Source organism: Xyrauchen texanus, chromosome 43, assembly GCF_025860055.1.
Source record: "Xyrauchen texanus isolate HMW12.3.18 chromosome 43, RBS_HiC_50CHRs, whole genome shotgun sequence".
In the NCBI taxonomy this organism is placed as follows: Eukaryota; Metazoa; Chordata; class Actinopteri; order Cypriniformes; family Catostomidae; genus Xyrauchen; species Xyrauchen texanus.
The window spans coordinates 5,436,706-5,454,713 of NC_068318.1; the positions used below are offsets into that span (position 1 = coordinate 5,436,706).

Here is an 18,008-nt window from a genome sequence, read left to right on the forward strand (position 1 = left end):
CAGAAAAGGGACTTATTAATACATAATTTAGGGTTCAGCCATATGCTTGTGGCAACATTTAAATAAATGTCTGCATTAAACACTCCAGACACTTTTGTCCATGCCGAGTGCAAAAGATAACTTTACTTCTCTGATTAGTTTCATAGAAAGGATTTACTTCCTGTTCATTACAAAAACATTGAGGGGCTCTCTCAGGTGGAAGCGACCAATGAGCCAAATGTCTGAGACCGAATGCATAATAATAAAACAAAATCTTGAGTAGGCCAAGCCCACATTTGTCAATTGGCCCTATGTAACTTGTTAAAATGTAAACTAGGATGCTTACCATTCCAAATGAAGGACTTCGCTAAGCTTTCAAATTGCTTGAAATAAGAGAGGGGGACATCTACAGGGAGAGATTGTAACATTTTGGAATTACAATAAATTTTAATAACATTAATCTTCCCAATCATAGATAAATGGAATGAAGCCCAAGGGATAAAAATTAATTAAACTAGATCAGAAAAAATTGATGGGAATAAAATGCCCAAATATTTAATGCCCTGTATGGGCCACTGGAAGGCACCCAGCTGGAAAGCTGTTACTGGGCAGTACGCTGTCAGACCCAAAACTTCTGATTTGTTTGACCAATTGACTGTATCCTGAAAACTTAGAAAAGGAATGAATAATTATATGGAGGCAAGGCATAGATCTAATGGGGTCAGAGAAGTAACACAAATATAATCTGTGTAAAGCAAAAGCTTATGTGCCACACCTCCCTCCACCACCTCTGGAAAATCATCCTCCTTTCTTATCGTGGCTGCTAATAGTTCCAGGGCAAGACAGAACAATAATGGGGAAAGAGGGCAGCCCTGCTGGGAGCCTACCCAGATTAAAATTGTCTGAAATTAATCCATTTGTCTGTACTGCCGCTACCGGGTGTCTATATAGTAACTTAATCCATCCAATAAAAGTATTACTGAACCCATATATTTCCAAAACCTTAAAAAGATAAGACCATACTACTATATCAAACGCCTTTTCTGTGTCAAGTGACATGATCTTTCGCCACTGACCACATAATATTGTTGAAACACCTAATGTTATCATGAGAGCTGCGGCCCCAAATAAACACCACCTGTTCTATATGTATAACAGATGTCATAACTTTATTTGGTCGGTTATCCAGAATTTTTGACAATATTTTGACTTCTAGCTGGATCAGGGAAATTGGACAGTAATTCTTACACTTGGATCTTTGTCCTTTTTAAAAATCAGGCTTATCCGGTCTCATGTCATGGTTGGCGGAAGCTTTCCATTCTTTAATGATTCTGTATAAACTTCTAATTAAATTGGAGCCAGTTCTGTATCATAAGACCTAAGATCTGCCAAGCTTTTTTAAGGTTATCTCAGAATGAAGAGAACTGTTTTCCTCAATCGTCAGTTTAGGAAGTTTTAATGGTTCCACAAAGTTTCTAATGTCTTCATCAGTAGACAAAGATGTGGAACTATAGAGATCAAGATAGAATTCTTTGAAATAATTATTAATATTAATAGCTGAGGTAAGTATTTCACCACCAGCAGATTTCACTGAGAGAATGATAGAACAAGACTCTCTCTGCTTTATATATCTAGCCAAAATCTTCCCTGGTTTGTTGCCCGACTCAAAAAATTACTGTCTTGCCCTAAATAGCTCCAACTCCAACTTCTGATACAAAATAGTTTTATATCTGTATTTCAATCAGGTCAATTCTCATCAGATGACATTCGGCACTTCAGCACTGCCTCGGCACTTTTAATGTTCCCTTCCAACTTCTCAAGTTCTCATGCTTTGGATTTTTTGATGAATGATGCATACTGTATAATCCAGCCTCTAAGAACTGCCTTAAGTACCTCCCAAGCCACACCCACAGAGGATTCTGAGGACCAGTTGGTCTCCATATAGACATAGACATCAGCCTTTGGTATTTGTTGGGATCCAGGATTTTGCAAAAGGGATGCATTAAAGCACCAACTGCAGTGGATATAAAAAGTATACACACCGCTGTTAAAACAGCAGGTTTTTGTGATTAAACAAAGATAAATCATAACAGACTTTTTGCACCTATAATGTAAAAATTACAACCCATGCAATGCCACTGAAAATCATAGTGAGATTGTGATAGAGAAAAAAAAGAAAAAACTTAGAATAACCTAACTGCACAAGTTTACATCCCTAAACTAATACTTAGTTGAAGCACGCTTTGATTTTATTACAGCACTCAGTCTGTTTGGATAACAGTCTATAAGCCTGGCACATCTTGACTTGGGAATATTTTCCCAATCTTCTTTGCAAAAACATTCCAGATCTGTCAAATTGTGAGGGCATCTCCTGTGTACAGCCCTCTACAGGTCCCCCACAGATTTTCAATAAGATTCAGGGCAGGGTCATTCCAAAACATTACTCTTTTTTAGCTGAAGCCATTTTTTTGTTGATTTGGATATGTGCTTTGGATCATTGTCATGCTGAAAGGTGAAAGATCTCTTCATTTTCAGCTTTCTAGCAGATGCCAGAAGGTTCTGTGCCAAAATTGACTAGTACTTGGAGCTATTCATGATTCCCTCCACATTCACTAAAGCACCATTTCCAGCTTAAGAAAAGAAGCCCCAAAGCATGATGCTGCCTCCACCGTGCTTCACCATGGGTATGGTGTTCTTTTGCTGATGTGCTGTGTTGTTTTTGTGCCCAACATACCTTTTACAATGTTGGGCATAACGTAAAAATTGTCCACATGGTTTTGGGAGACTGGATAAAGGTTTCTGCTGGGCTTTGGTGTTTTTTGTTTAGTTTTTTTTTTTTGTCAGAAAAGGCTTGGTCTTGCCACCCTGCCCCATAGCCCAGACAGATGAGAATATGGCAGATAGTTGTCACATGTAGGGAGCAACCAGTACTTGCCAGAAAGAGCTGAAGCTCCTTTAATGTTGCTGTAGGCCTCCTGAAAGTCTCCATGACCAGTTTTCTCTTTGTCTTCTCATCAATTTTGGAGGGACGTCCTTTTCTTGAGAATGTCAATGTTGTGTCATACTTTCTGATCATTTTTATATGTTCTGTTCAGATTGGCCTGCTGTCGACTCACTGGTCAGTGCTGTGAAGGTTTGGCTTCAGTTCTTCAATCATCAAACACCTTGAGAGAGCTGGACCTGAGTAACAATGACCTGCAGGATTCAGGAGTGAAGCTGCTCTCTGATGCATTGAAGAGTCCTCATGGTACACTGGAGATACTGAGGTTTGAGTTAATTAAGGAATTGAACTTGATGACCCTACAAAAAGTCTGTGAATTCTGTAAAAGTATGAGAATGAGTCTTTAGAGAGAGAGAGAGAGATTAAGAGAGAGAGAGAGAGAGAAAATAAGAGAGAGAGAGAGAATAAGAGAGACCCAACCAACATAATAAGATAATTGTTTAAAACAGAAGTGAAAATCAGTGTCTGGTGAGAGGTAAGGAGGTTCACCTGAGAAGAATTGCTGGTAATTACTGTATCTGTGTTTGCAGTGAGAGACGAGGGAGATAACAATTGCCCGGTGCACAGAGAGAAACACCTACCCAGAGACTAGTGAAGAGTGCAGTGCTGAAAAGCAAAAACTTTGTGTGCTGAAAAGCAAAACTTGTGTTAAAATAAATTACCTGTTTGAGTTTAATTTAATTGTGCACCCCATCTTAAGAACTTTATCACACTGGTGCCAAAACCCAGGATAAGGAGGAAGGATACACTGCTATGGAGTCGTCATCGCCGCTGGAGGAAGTCTTCCGATCCCTTTCCAGCATCCACTAGGCCCTCAACAATTTCTGGAGCTCTTCGAACAAACGGCCTAAGCTCTGAAATGGCCGTGGGCGAAATAGGCAGTCCTCTTCCTACCGATGCTGAACGGGGAGGCCCAGCTAATGGCCCAACAACATCCAGTCACCAACCTCCTGGAATACCCCCTTTTGAAAAAAGCCACCCTGCAGCTGGTCAGCGGCAGTCCAGAAGAGGCTCTTAGGGGAATTCACGCTGGCGATTTCCCTCTGGAGCAGACGCAAGACTAAACCCTTAAACGCGCTTATGATCAAGTGATAGTAGTAGATGGTCAACGCCTTCAGCCATGCATTGCAACTGCATTTCGTTGTCTTTGTACTTGTTCTCTGTACAATGACAATAAAGTTTAATCTAATCTAAGTGCACTCACATATCCGTATTCTTACATTTTAAATGATCGGTTGTATCGAGTAACACAGGATGCTCAGACAAAGGAAGATTCAACCCAGTTGTTAGTACTGTACTAAAGAGCCTTCAGGAAATGTTGTTCCAGGTGGCTCATTATAGTCGATGGCAGGTCACTTAGGACAAGCGATGGCTCGGTCCGGTTCTGTGTGGATTACAGGAAAGTCAACATGGTTGACTTCAAAAGTTTATGCATATCTAATGCCTCGTTTTGACTAACTGCTGTTGCGGCTGGGCACGGCTCACTTTTATTCGACACTGGATTTAACAAAGGGTTATTGGCAGATCCCCTTAAGGCGAGGGCATGGTTTCTGTGCACTGGGCTTTTTTTTATCTCCCCGTCTCTCACTCCAAACACAGAAACAGTAATTACCAGCAATTCATATCAGGTGAATCTTCATATCGCTTCCTCTCTCCCCACATTTAAATGCATCCATATGTATTCCCTTTTTGGGATAATCTTGTTTAAAAATACAAACAAGAAAATATGGGGTAGACATTCATCAGATTAAATGTCATCACGATTTTTGGAAGTTACAATTGTTTGAATATGCTGATGATGCTCGCTGATAACATCTGTTTTTTATGTATGAAAATAAACATTAATGATAATGCTCTCTGAAGAAATGTGAATGAATAAATGTAAGCAAACATGCCACTGATATGCAGGCATCCCCGTCATGTTGCAGAAAGATAGCATGTGGTGGTGTTTTTGTTTTTGTTCTTCTGGTTCTTTTTATTTTTCTATTTTTAAGCTTAACATGCATTAACAACTGAATTGTGACGATGCGAGTTTTAATGCTTTCAGATCTCTAGTGAAATTCTATGTTATGAGCTGCTAATGATTAATCCCTGTGGAGACTGCAGCAGTACTAAGAATATGGTGGTAGAGTACTGTCTGAATACATGGTGAACACAGTCAAACTATAGTCACATTATATCTGTTAGTTGGACTTTGCTGAAATCACACTGGTACGATTTCAGGCAGACTGAATTGTATACTTGACATTTAAAAAATATGAATTATTGTTATAGTCTGACTGAAATCAAACTTTTAAAGTGCATGTAAATGTACTGATTGTTTATTGTTCTTTTTAGATTGTCCATCTGTAATCTCACTGGTCGGTGCTGTGAAAGTTTGTCTTCAGTTCTACAATCATCAAACACCTTGAGAGAGCTGGACCTGAGTAACAATGACCTGCAGGATTCAGGAGTGAAGATGCTCTCTGATGCATTGAAGACTACAAACTGTAACCTGAGGTATTGAACAACATAAAAGATTTCCATAAGAATAATGAAAATGTATTTCATTGTTTTACTACACAAATATTATCCCCTCATATCAGTTTTGAATAAACACTACATCTAAAATGCTACTATATGTAAAATCTGAGCAGAGTGTATGACATGAGATCTCTTCTGAAACTCTACAAGAGACATGTGAGATTACTAGTCTTTATCTGAGGAACAATTTCTGAGAAGCAGGATACTTGAGCAGAAGACACAGTTTGGTCTCATTCTACTCATTTCTGTTTACAAGAAACAACTGAGATATGAAAGAAGTTGCATTTGTCATTTTTCTTGCCTATGGGCAAATATGTTGAGCAATAATACTGACGTGTGTGTGTGTGTGTGTGTGTGTGTGTGTGTGTGTGTGTGTGTGTGTGTCTACATAAATGTGTATGTGTTTCTGTTTACAGGATTACAGGTGGACTACAAAACTGTAAGTCTACACACACACACACACACTGGTTTAGTGATTGTTGTGTTATAAGTGTTTTTTCTCTTCTTGTGTTCAGATGTCTGTGATCTCACACTGGATTCAAACACACACACACACACACACACACACACACACACACACAGGTTTAGTGATTGTTGTGTTATAAGTGTTTTTTCTCTTCTTGTGTTCAGATGTCTGTGATCTCACACTGGATTCAAACACACACACACACACACACACACACACACACACACACACACACACACACACACACACATGTTGTGTTTCCATGTTTTATGGGGACTTTCCATAGACATAATGGTTTTTATACTGTACAAACTTTATATTCTATCCCCTAAACCTAACCCTACCCCTAAACCTAACCCTCACAGAAAACCTTCTGCATTTTTACATTTTCAAAAAACATAATTTAGTATGATTTATAAGCTGTTTTCCTCATGGGGACCGACAAAATGTCCCCACAAGGTCAAAAATTTCAGGTTTTACTATCCTTATGGGGACATTTGGTCCCCACAAAGTGATAAATACACGCTCACACACACACACACACACACACACACACACACACACACACACACACACACACACACTGGTTTAGTGATTGTTGTGTTATAAGTGTTTTTTCTCTTCTTGTGTTCAGATGTCTGTGATCTCACACTGGATTCAAACACACACACACACACACACACACACACACACACACACACACACACTCACTCACAAACTCATACATTCACACACACACACACACACACACACACACACACACACACACACATACACACACACACACACACACATACACACACACACTGGTTTAGTGATTGTTGTGTTATTAGTGTTTTTTCTCTTCTTGTGTTCAGATGTCTGTGATCTCACACTTGATCCAAACACAGTAAACACTAAACTCATTCTGTCTGAGGGGAACAGGAAGGTGACACATGTGGAAGAGCATCAATCATATCCGGATCATCCAGAGAGATTTGATGTGTGTTATTCTCAGGTTCTGTGTAGAGAGAGTCTGACTGGACGCTGTTACTGGGAGACTCAATGGAGTGGAGATGGTGCTGATATATCAGTGTCGTATAAAGACATCAGCAGGAAAGGAGAGAGTCGTGACTGTTTGTTTGGACTGAATGAAAACTCCTGGAGTCTGAACTGCTCTGATGGCAAATTCACTGTCTGGCACAATGATAACATCACTGACATCCGTCCTCCTTCACCTCTCTCTAACAGAGTAGGAGTGTATGTGGACTGTCCGGCCGGCACTCTGTCCTTCTACAGCGTCTCTGACACACACACACTCACACACTTACACACATTCATCACCACATTCACTCAACCCCTCTATGCTGGATTTGCAGTTGATTATAACTCCTCAGTGTCTCTGTGTTAGAGTAAATAATAGACACAGAACTGACAAAAAGAAACACACTCCCTTATTTATCACACACAACATACACAGTAGGGGTGCAAATATGCATGGATGCACCGCATAGCAACAATCTGCTAAATACATTTTGATGCATCAATTACAGAATTTAGAATGGATTAGCATTACTATATTAATACCGAATGTGACCATCTTGTATCATATGAACGCACTTTGAAAAAATTTAAGAAAGTGCACTTTGTGGATGTTACCCATAGCGTGACAGCATGTGAAGATCCATAACCGCTTCTCAAGTGCTCTTATGCGAGCACCGTCTCTAGAGACTTGTGCCAGACTCCCGCTAAAATTTAAACCAGGTATAAACTTATCCATGGGGCGGGAACAAATTTTTAGCAAGGGGTGCTTTAATTTTTATATGGACAACATACTCATCATATAAGCACAACTCCCAGCATTTCTGTCAATGGACACACACACACACACACACACACACACACACACACACATACAAACACAATGGAACATTTTCACCAGCAATTAAGTAATTCAATAAGCCAGTCAATGTAGTTACATTTTACCTGGTTCAAAACTGTTGTTTTGTCAGTGTGAATGAGGAAAAAACATAAAATACAATATAATTGTTCATACAAAATAGCTATTAAAGCGAACCCATGTGCTAAAATGTTAAGCTGTTAAGAAATGTCCTACCTGTTACTTGAAACCCCCAAGTGTGGCCTTGTGCTCATAGGTATTGCTAATAAATGTCTTAATGAGATTCTCAAAATACAAGTTGTCAGTGATCTTGTGCATGGATATTTATCAATTAATGTTAATTTGATTCATTTAAAGGTGTTCAGTCACCCCCACATAAATGCAGTTATTGCATTTATTTATTTCGAAATCAAACTGTTAATCTTGTTGATATTGTTTTCCAGGTTTGCTCACTAGGAAGCACCCCTCTTCCTGTGCCTATGAACTTATCAAATACAAACTTAGACAATGAATGCAAAGCACTCTGATTGAATTTAACAATGGTGAAATAGCAAATGTTCCTGGTCATTGCAGGTTAATTCTTACACACAGTAGCAGATACCTGCTTACACTATTTATGTGGAAATTCTATAAACGTTTTAGGAATATTTGTCGTGGAAAATCACGATGAATCTCTCTAAGTTGTAAGAAAACTCTCGGATTCTTGAGTTCCAGATGCCAAAGTTGTAGTTTATTGAACACCAACAAACACGAGACCGGTCAGCTGTCCGTTCTGACTAATTATCCTAAGTTCTCAGTTATATCCCTTTTTTTTTTGTTATCTTGTTACCCAATATCTCTGACTAACAAGGTCACTGCCTTCGCCCATCTATTAAAAAGAAACATATGTCCTCGCCTCTCTATTGAAAAGAAACATACATCTTTGGTAGCCTCTCATATCTTGACCTCATGTTACAGTTCATGGACAGTGTACATCAACTCCTAGAAACATCTGCGTAAACAGCCATGTCTCCATCAAATACTTTTATCTTTATCCTACATTTTCAGCGCATCAAAAATCAACTAATTTGTAATAAGCATGTGCATGCAAATGTGAAGCCTTGCGTGATGTAGAGTACAATTGATTATCCATTAAGTAGAAGGTATACATATATATGTTTAACAAAACACTAGAAAAAGTAACATAGTAATATTCATCCTTTGTTGCCAGAGGAACTCACAGACAATTCCGGTAGTCTGGAGCGCTATCTGGTGATGTGTTGGAGCAGACAGCGGGTTTTTAAACAACCAGTTGAGTCTATTTGCTCTTGCAGCCAAGCACTGAGGTGCTCATCGCTCCTTACTTCAAATATCTTCCTCACATGTCTTCTCTTGGCAATTACTTCATAGTTATATTATGCTTAAACATAATCATCAGCAATACTACTTTTACTTGATTAGGTACATTGTAATAAAGATATACTTCATTAATCATTATAAGTAATTGGTTACATTGAGAGTAATAGGGGAATATGTCAAAAATAACAAACAAAACACCCTCTAACTCCTTTCTTTAGATGCTATCTATTCTGTTAGGTAAAATGAAAGTACAATACTCATGCTATCTCCCTTACTATCAAAAACATGAGAAAAGTGTTCAAAAATAAAATTCCCCTCAGTGTTATTTCTGGATTGCTTCTCAGTAAATCTCATCAAGTTCATCCAATCCTGGCCCAATGGTACAGTACCTAGTTTCTAGCCCTGTTCCCGGTGGTAGCATTGAAACAGTTACCATTTATTTGGCCACTGTTCTAGTCATTATTGATCTCAGAATGGGTATAATACAACAAAACAATAATGCAAATAGGGTCAGTCCTATAACTATTGTTATACCTATAGCCCCATCTTCCATGAACCAAAAAGATCATCAAACCATGTCCCAACAAGCTGATCTCTACCTGCATTAGATTTAACTTCCTTTCTGAGGTCATGCAGTTTCTTCATTGCCTGGGTAAAAGCTCCTTCTGGGGATGTATTATTTGGTATGTATGTACAGCAATCTGCTCCTAATATAACACATACTCCTCCTTTATCTGCTAATAACCAATTCAGTGCTTGACGATTTTGCCATGCCATTTTACTAGTGGCTGCTAATTGGTCTCCTAATGCCTCCAGTGCCTCGTCAGTATAGTTTATACATCTCTGTTGGTTATAGTAAATGTAATTAATCCATTCTAAATTTTTGTTGGCTGTTACCCATATGAACACTGACTCAAAGCCTGATTTAATCTCATCTCTAGCTTTAAACCTTTGAGGTATTCCTCTTGGTTGGCCAATTGCATCCAGGTAGACATCAGGATCTGGGGTGTACGCTCTTTTCACCCTTGCTTTGTAGTGTACTAAATGTTTTGGTGCAGTTTGGATTTCAGAAGGGTCCCATTCTACCATAGTTACTTCTTGTATTAGCCTTACTCTAGCGCACAGTCCTTTCCAGCCTTTAGGTAGTGCAGGTTTCAATTGACCTTTCCCACATAACCAAAAATAGTCCGCTATAGTTTCCGTTTGTTCCTCATGGATTTTTATCGCAGGCGATACTAGAGTCTGATTTTCACATCCTGTAAGGCAATGACCGACAACTACACCTAGACATCCTGGAGTTATGTTCGCAGGAAAATTTTGTACTAATGTCGCTGTTACATATTGCGGTCCACTAAACCTAATCACATTATTATTAAAAAACATTTCATCATCTAAATGCCATATTACTGCGCAATTGCCCTTAAATTGTCCTACATTCATTTTTCCTCTAGTGTTGTTAAAGCATTCATACTCCAGTTGTCGATTTATTTTATATGATAATGGGCTTTCTTTTTTCTCATTATCCACACGGACGTCTAATTTTCTGCATTCATCTCTCCACCCTATCATCTTATAATATTTATCATATTCCGGATGACCCAAGAATGCCAAACATTCTGCTGGGCAGAACAATGTTCTCCCTGTTTTACCACAATTTTTGGCATAATACTCATCACAATGCTTATAATCATACTGATTCGGGACTACTACCAATTTTTTCAATGGAGTGGGTGAGCACATTACACAGTTAGTCATTTTTGCTTGTTTAGCTGTATATCTGGCCCATTTATACCAGTCATTTTGATTTGCGTGTTCTAATAATTCCTCTGTTCCTGCTGACTCTATGGGTTCCATATCATTTTCTAAATTTATTGGCTTTTTCAGTCTTTGGGTGATTATTTTGTCAGGTATCTTTTAAGCGGATTATTCGGTTTATTCTGCTTGGCCAAATTGCTTATCCAGATTCTTTTCTTTTCGTGTTCACCTTTGTTTAGTGATCCAGGCGTTCGCTTCTTTCTGATTTCTCGTGCTATATTATCTAGTCTCTGCTCATTCGGGGAAATAATATTGAAGGTCTGAGATGTCAATTGTCATACCATGGTCGTTGCGACGGTCCTTCGCCTGGGGAGTCTGGGCCTTCCTGGATCTCCTCTCCAGTAGGCCCTGTATGGGAGGCAATACCTGTCCCAAATATGTTAGTAACAGCATCATCCACACTAATACCTCCTTGAGCTTCCATCTTTCCTCCATGTGCCACAACTCTTCCTCGAATAACTGCGCTTGTTGGCTTGTTTCATTTCCTTCAGTTGCTTCTGTATCTGTTTCAGCAGGATGATCACTTTCTTCTTGTCTTTCTCCTTCTTCACCTTCCTGGTCCTGTTCCTCTGTGACATGTACTTCCGTCTCACTTTCTATACATTCCTGCTCTACTGTGGCACTTACTTCAATCCCTCTTTCTGCCACAGTGTGCTCTTCCCCTACGTGCGTTTGTCCTTCTTCTACTTCCTCTTCTCTTTCTTCAGATTCTGTAGCCGGTTCCTGCTGATCGTCTTCTTCCTCGGGTTCTTGGTTTTGTGCTTACTGCTCTTCTTTGTCTGAATCTTGCCTCGTATTCATCGTTGGGAAGTCCATATTCATAGTTACTTCAATACAGTCCATCAAGTGCTCTGTACTTTCTGAATACACTTTCTGGAGTATTTCATTTTAGTTCAGCTTCATTGGAAAGGCCAAACAAGATCCCCAAGGCTGATTGTAGGGAACCCACTCTGCAGTATGCTTTCTTAGAATTGTTCATCTGGGGATCCTGGTTCTTCTTGGGACGTTTCTCTGGTAGGCCCTGTATTGGGGGCAACACTTGTCCCAAGTATGTCAGTAATTATTGACATATTAATATGTCTTTCTTATTCATTGGTATTGTAGGCCACAATTGTTTTTCACCTTCTCTCCTTCAGCGGGTCATCCTGTCCTAACTTGCTTCAATGATGGCAACAGCATGACTATTTCATTTTATATGCATAAAGAACACTGTAATCACCTCATATGGTTACATGTTTTATATTAACTAACAATCACTACTTTCTGCATTCATTTGATTAATATATTAAATGATTTCCCTTATTACAGTCATTTGCTACACACTTTCTTGTAAGCTAGTAAATGTGTGCACACTCACACACATTTGTTGCATCTCATTTCTAGCACTAAATAACACATGGGTCCTCTGCCTCCTCCAGGTGTTCCTTATCTTAAAACTCCCTACTCATTCACTTATCACATACATTTCATTTCCTCCTGTTTCCCAAAATCTCTCAATGTCTGTATCACATTAATTAATTTTCCCTGCAAGCTAAGCTGTTTTTCATAGTTTCAGACTACATAAGAGTAATTCAGAGTATTAAATCAATAAAAGAATTATCAAATATATAACATATCATTGGAGGAATCAGTTTCCTCCCAGTTTGGTCTTTCTGTTGCATTGGGCCATTTACATTGATCAGTACTTCATCTGGTTTTTTTATTTAATCAATGGTAACACACAATATAATATTATTCTCCTCTCAAGAATTGTTGTTTCAATTATTATACCAATTGTAGCCAACCCTGCACCATATTTCTTAATTACTTCAATTTATATTGTTACAAACAAACAAGACAAGCAATCTTAATCTTTAGTCACCACCATGTATCTTTTCCATTCTTCATTACTTTTAAAATGTACATGAGTTCAATTAAATCATAAGTAAAAGTAATATATCATCTTCCAGTCTAAATTCATTATCATACAAACATTCCCATGTTTGTTTAATACTTCTATAAAAAGTCAAGCACTCCTTTGTCTGCAACAGTTCTCAAAACTGTACCCGGACATACGGGTACAAAGGCGAGGCAAATACTAGAGTTCATTCAGAAATTTTCTTCGGAGCCGATGGTTGTGCATGCTGTTCGCGTGAGATCACACCAGTTCCAGTATTCCTCAGATGCTCTGCGTGCTGTTGGATTGATGGCGCAATACAGCGGCGATTTCTCTTTCTTGCACGGCAGTGCAATTGCCCCTGGGCACTTCGACAGTGCAGAAACCCAAACTCTAAGAGAGTTGTTTAAAAGAGTGATTTTCTCTAAAAGAGCAATACACAGCGGCGTTGGACGTCCTTTTCAGGACGCGTCTTTTTAAAGACGTGTTTCCGCCTCTGTGTAGTTTCTGGATTTCTCCCCACCTCCGCCGGTCATAAAAGCTGCCTGGCGTACCTGGGTTGCACATTTGCACATTGCAGGCAGCGTTTTTATGAATGGTCTATGTTTTCAGGGCGAGAACATAGCCATAACAGCATTGCGGTCGTAGGCTTTCTTTTGTCATGAGAGAAAGCCACTTCAGCCGCCCCCCGCGCCTCGCCTCCTTCCCACGGGATTGAGGCAGGCGCCGCGGGCGATGGAGGCGATTTGGGGACAATGACGGGCTGTGTTCGCCGGGTAAATCCCTGCGAACCACCCGGCAGCGCTTGCTGGCTTCCGTCCGAGCTCGGGATGAGCGAATTCTCTCCAATGGGTTATGTTCTCAGTGCGAGAACATAGCTGAGGCAGCATTGCGGTCGTAGGCTTTCTTTTGTCATGAGAGAAAGCCACTTCAGCCGCCCCACGCGCCTCGCCTCTTTTTGGGGTAAATGACGGGCTGTGTTCGCCGGGTAAATCCCTGCGAACCACCCGTGTCCCCGGCACGCTTGCTTGCTCCCATCTGAGCTCGGGATGACTGCGGCCTGCTTTGCGGCCGGCGTTCTGGTCCCTTGAGCTCCTGGAATTGGATGACGATAATCACCGCTGCATCGGAGAGCGTTACAGCGGCTTCTGATGTTGATGGCTCGTCTGCGCCGCCACCTTCGGGTCCGCGCGCCCAGTCTGAGCCTGATGCACAGAGGTCCGATATGCTTCCCCGGGTACCGCGAGCGGGGGTTGGACCGGAAAATCCCGTCCCCTTCACGGCTATTTGATTGGTTCCATGGGCATGTGCGCCGCTCACAGCCACGGACCCCCTCTCGGTTCCTTTCTTCCCGGACGTGAATGACGAGCTGAGCAAGCCAAGCTTTCTCGCTCCTCCGCTCTCACTACCCTCGGCGGTAGAGCGGTCCCAGACCACTCCCCCCCTGCACACCATGGCCCCCTCCTGCAAGTCCACCGGGCCAAGGCACTCCAAAATTTGCACTTGGGTAGTCCTGTTCTTGACGTGCCGCAGGAACTGCACTCGAACAGGCGATGGCCACCCTCGTGGTCCGGAAACGCAACACATGGACTGGACCTGGTCGCAGTAGAGGACGTAGACAAAGCACGCTTTCTCAAACGCTCCTGTCTCGCAGCTCCATCCATTCGGCGACACCACATGACGACTCCACTCAGCAGTCCTCATTGGTGAAGAAACATATGGAGGCTATTTCACACATTCTGCCCTGCCGCAAACCTGCCGCCAGGGGCCATGCCCTGTCTGCTCGCCGAGGGCGTCCACCTGCAGCTTTCAAGAAAGAAAGAAAAGCGGTGCTCCGCCTCAACAAGCATGGGCCCAGCTCTCAGCCCCGGCATCGAGCTCCCCGCAGAAGATTGACGCCCCCTCATCTCACGGACCCCCTCGAGGACCCGGAAGGCTCCCAGGCGCTCCAGAGGTGACCGACCCAGAGACCGAGACATTAGCTCCGGAGCTGGTAAGACCACTCCGTCCCCAGGTGGGGGCCAGGAGGAGAATCTTTTGTTGAATTCATTTCATTTGGCCGCACCCACTAACGGGGGCTGCGGTACTCACATTCTCAATAATAGAGCTATTTCCTTTTTTGTCTCTGGGTCACCTGGCCCGCAAATGCCGTTCTCACGGCACTCTGCCACCAGGCCTCAACAGTCCCGGCATGCTGGATGTGGCCACAGCCCGCCTTCAGCCCCACGACTGTCCCCCGGCCGGCCGGTTCTAACGAGTCTAGAGGACGTCTGCAACTGGACCTCCTCCAGTCACGTACCCGCCCCCTGCCAGGCGCGGAGCAAGGTAAGTGCTTTGAGTTTGTTCTCAGCACCAAAGCCTCGGGACACACCCTTGCCTCCCGACGCCACACTACCTGCTTCGCCCCGCTGCGAAGCCCCCACCGGGTACGTCCAAAATACTCGTCCCCTTGGTACCCCCAGCACGGAGTTTGGAGGCATGGCTTTCACTGCCCAAACCGTCATGCTGGCTGTACCGGACCATTTGACTCGGTTACGCAATTCAGTTTGCCAGGGCCCGCCCCCCCTCCCCTTCCCGGGCATCTGTTTCCGCAGTAGATGGCAAACATGCCAAATCCCTGCGCAAAGACGTGATAGGGCCTGTCCCCCCAACCGAAATGGAGAAGGGTCTCTACAGCCCTTACTAGGAAGAAGGACCTTCTTACTCAGGGGTAGGGCACACTCTGGCATCCGCATCCAGACCTCTGGAAACTCCACGTCTTGTCCCTGGACGGGATGCGGAAGATCTAGCTGGCCTACCACCTACTGTCGTAGACACGATCAACCAAGCCAGAGCCCCTTCCACCAGGCAGCTCTACGCCCTGAAGTGGCGCTTGTTTGCAAATTGGAGTTGTTCCTAGGGTTGGGCGATGTCCCCTAAATTGGCAGTTGACGATGTTGACAGTAAAACATCGCGATGGACGATGATATCGTCGTTGGGGAGTATATAATTTCATATAATTTTCAAAAATTATATGAAAAATTATAATTTCATTATTTTACTAACCCAACCCATCGTCGGCGCTTTATCAGTAGGTTGCACGACACGTGAAGCATTTTTTTTTTTTAGCTTTCATTTAAGAAGAGTTGTGCACTATTTATTTTAATATATCTCTTTACATAAATACTATTTTCCACTTAAAAACTATAATTTTGTTATTTTACTATCCCAACTGACTCATCCGCACTTTCCAATAGGTTGCACGTAAGGGGGAAAAATATTTCTTCCACTTAAGAAGAGTTTTTTTTTATTTTATTTTTTTATAATTTCTTCCACTTAAGAAGAACTTTTTATTTTAATATATCTCTTTACATAGATATTTTTTTTTTACTGAAAAACTATAATTTCGTTATTTTACTAGCCCAACTAATTAGTACTCATCCGGGCTTTTTAATATATTAGCTCTAAGGAAAAAAGTCGTCTTTGGGCAGCCTTCTTGCGAAGAGAGCAGCCACAGCCACGCTCACTGATGAGCAAAAGGTCGAGGCAGAAATGACCATGTACCTGCAGGAAATGGCCATTGATGGGGAAGAGGACCCGCTGACTTGGTGGAAAACGAACGACAAAAGGTTTCCGTTCATGGCAAGATTAGCACGGAAATATCTGTGCATATGTGCTGCCAGTACTCCATCAGAGCAGGTCTTCAGCACAGCGGGTAGTGTAGTTACTCCAATCCGCTTATTAAAACCAGATAAAGTGAATACGTTGGTATTTCTGGCCAGAAACATCGAAATTTAAACATGGTCTATGGTGAAAGATATTAGACTTCTTTACGCATTTTTTGCCATCCGTTGTGGAGCTATAAATAATATTTTGCATATTATTTTTTAAACGTTCATTTGTGTAGTTCATATGACCACTTTACAATATTTCCATAACATAATTTATTTTGTAGCCTGTGCTGAAGTTAATTGTGCTGCTAATTATAAGTGAAATGTTAATGCCGAGTTTCGGTCTGAGTGTTGTTCCGTTTTCTTGTTCTTTATTTGTTGTTCTTCTGTTTTAATAAATGTGTGTTATTCATATTCACCTTGTTTCTTTCATTTGATTTGACATTATGGATTTATGGCCAAGGAAATTTTTCTTTAAAAGTATTAACCAGACAAAAGTTATTTGACGTTCGCTGGTCTGGGTTTATCTTAAACTGCCGCTTCAGTGTATACAAGAGCTATGTGACAATGAGCAAGATTTTCTGAGACGCTACAACTACTAATAATTAATTAATAAAGGCTATTTTCTTGTAGCCTACAACATAAAATATTTTAATCTAAATGTACAGTGTAAGACATGTAAAAAAAAGACAAGAAGCTAACAATGTCCAGATCAATATTTGTGTAGCCTGCCTGACACTATTTTCACAGACTAACACGACACGTCTCTGGCATATACTACAGTATTTAAAATAGCATATATGCATTAGTTATATTCTCAATTTAATTTACAGAGCAATCCCTGCAAAGTTTTTAGGTTAACTATAGAAGAGACTAGGATTAGTGAGTCACACTAGCAAGACTCGCAAAAGGGGGTGTGGCATCACGATGGTGGCTCGACATCGTGATGTTGGTCAGCCATCACGATGGACGATGATATCGTCCATTGGCACAACCCTAGTTCTTCCCGGGCTGAAGACCCACAGAGGTGTGCAGTTAGGTCAGTGCTCCTATTCCTGCAGGAGAGGTTGGAGGGGAGGCTGTCCCCATCCACCTTGAAGGTGCATGTTGCTGCTATCGCGGCCCACCACGACTCAGTAGACGGCAAGTCCCTTGGTAGGCACGACTTCATCATCAGGTTCCTAAGAGGCGCCCGGAGGTTAAATCCCTCCCGGCCAAGCCTGTTCCCCTCCTGGGACCTCTCGGTAGTCCTCACGGGCCTCCAGAGACCTCCCTTTGAGCCGCTAGAAGTCAGTTGGACTCAGGGCCCTCTCTCTTAAGACTGCCCTGCTGATCGCGCTCGCCTCCATCAAGAGGGTCGGGGACCTGCAAGCGTTCTCTGTCAGCGACACTTGCCTGGAGTACGGTCCGGCAGACACTCATGTGATCCTAAGACCACGACCGGGCTACGTGCCCAAGGTAGACCAGGTAGTGAACCTGCA

General features: G+C 41.8%; 1 protein-coding gene across 5 annotated transcripts in view; it reads left to right on the top strand.

The window, feature by feature from the left end:
- The window catches only part of LOC127636141 (NACHT, LRR and PYD domains-containing protein 3-like), a 39,588-nt gene extending 31,122 nt beyond the window's left edge, over positions 1 to 8,466 (top strand). For 4 of the 5 annotated variants that reach the window (XM_052116559.1, XM_052116557.1, XM_052116558.1 and 1 more), the window contains exons 5-8: positions 3,075 to 3,245; positions 5,318 to 5,479; positions 5,920 to 5,942; positions 6,827 to 8,466. In XM_052116559.1, coding sequence (XP_051972519.1) covers positions 3,075 to 3,245; positions 5,318 to 5,479; positions 5,920 to 5,942; positions 6,827 to 7,359 — 889 coding nt within the window. In that variant the 3' untranslated portion in view covers positions 7,360 to 8,466. The remainder of the gene's footprint in view (positions 1 to 3,074; positions 3,246 to 5,317; positions 5,480 to 5,919; positions 5,943 to 6,826) is intronic. The other variant, XM_052116560.1, reaches the window with a different exon arrangement.
- Positions 8,467 to 18,008: the final 9,542 nt, after the last annotated feature.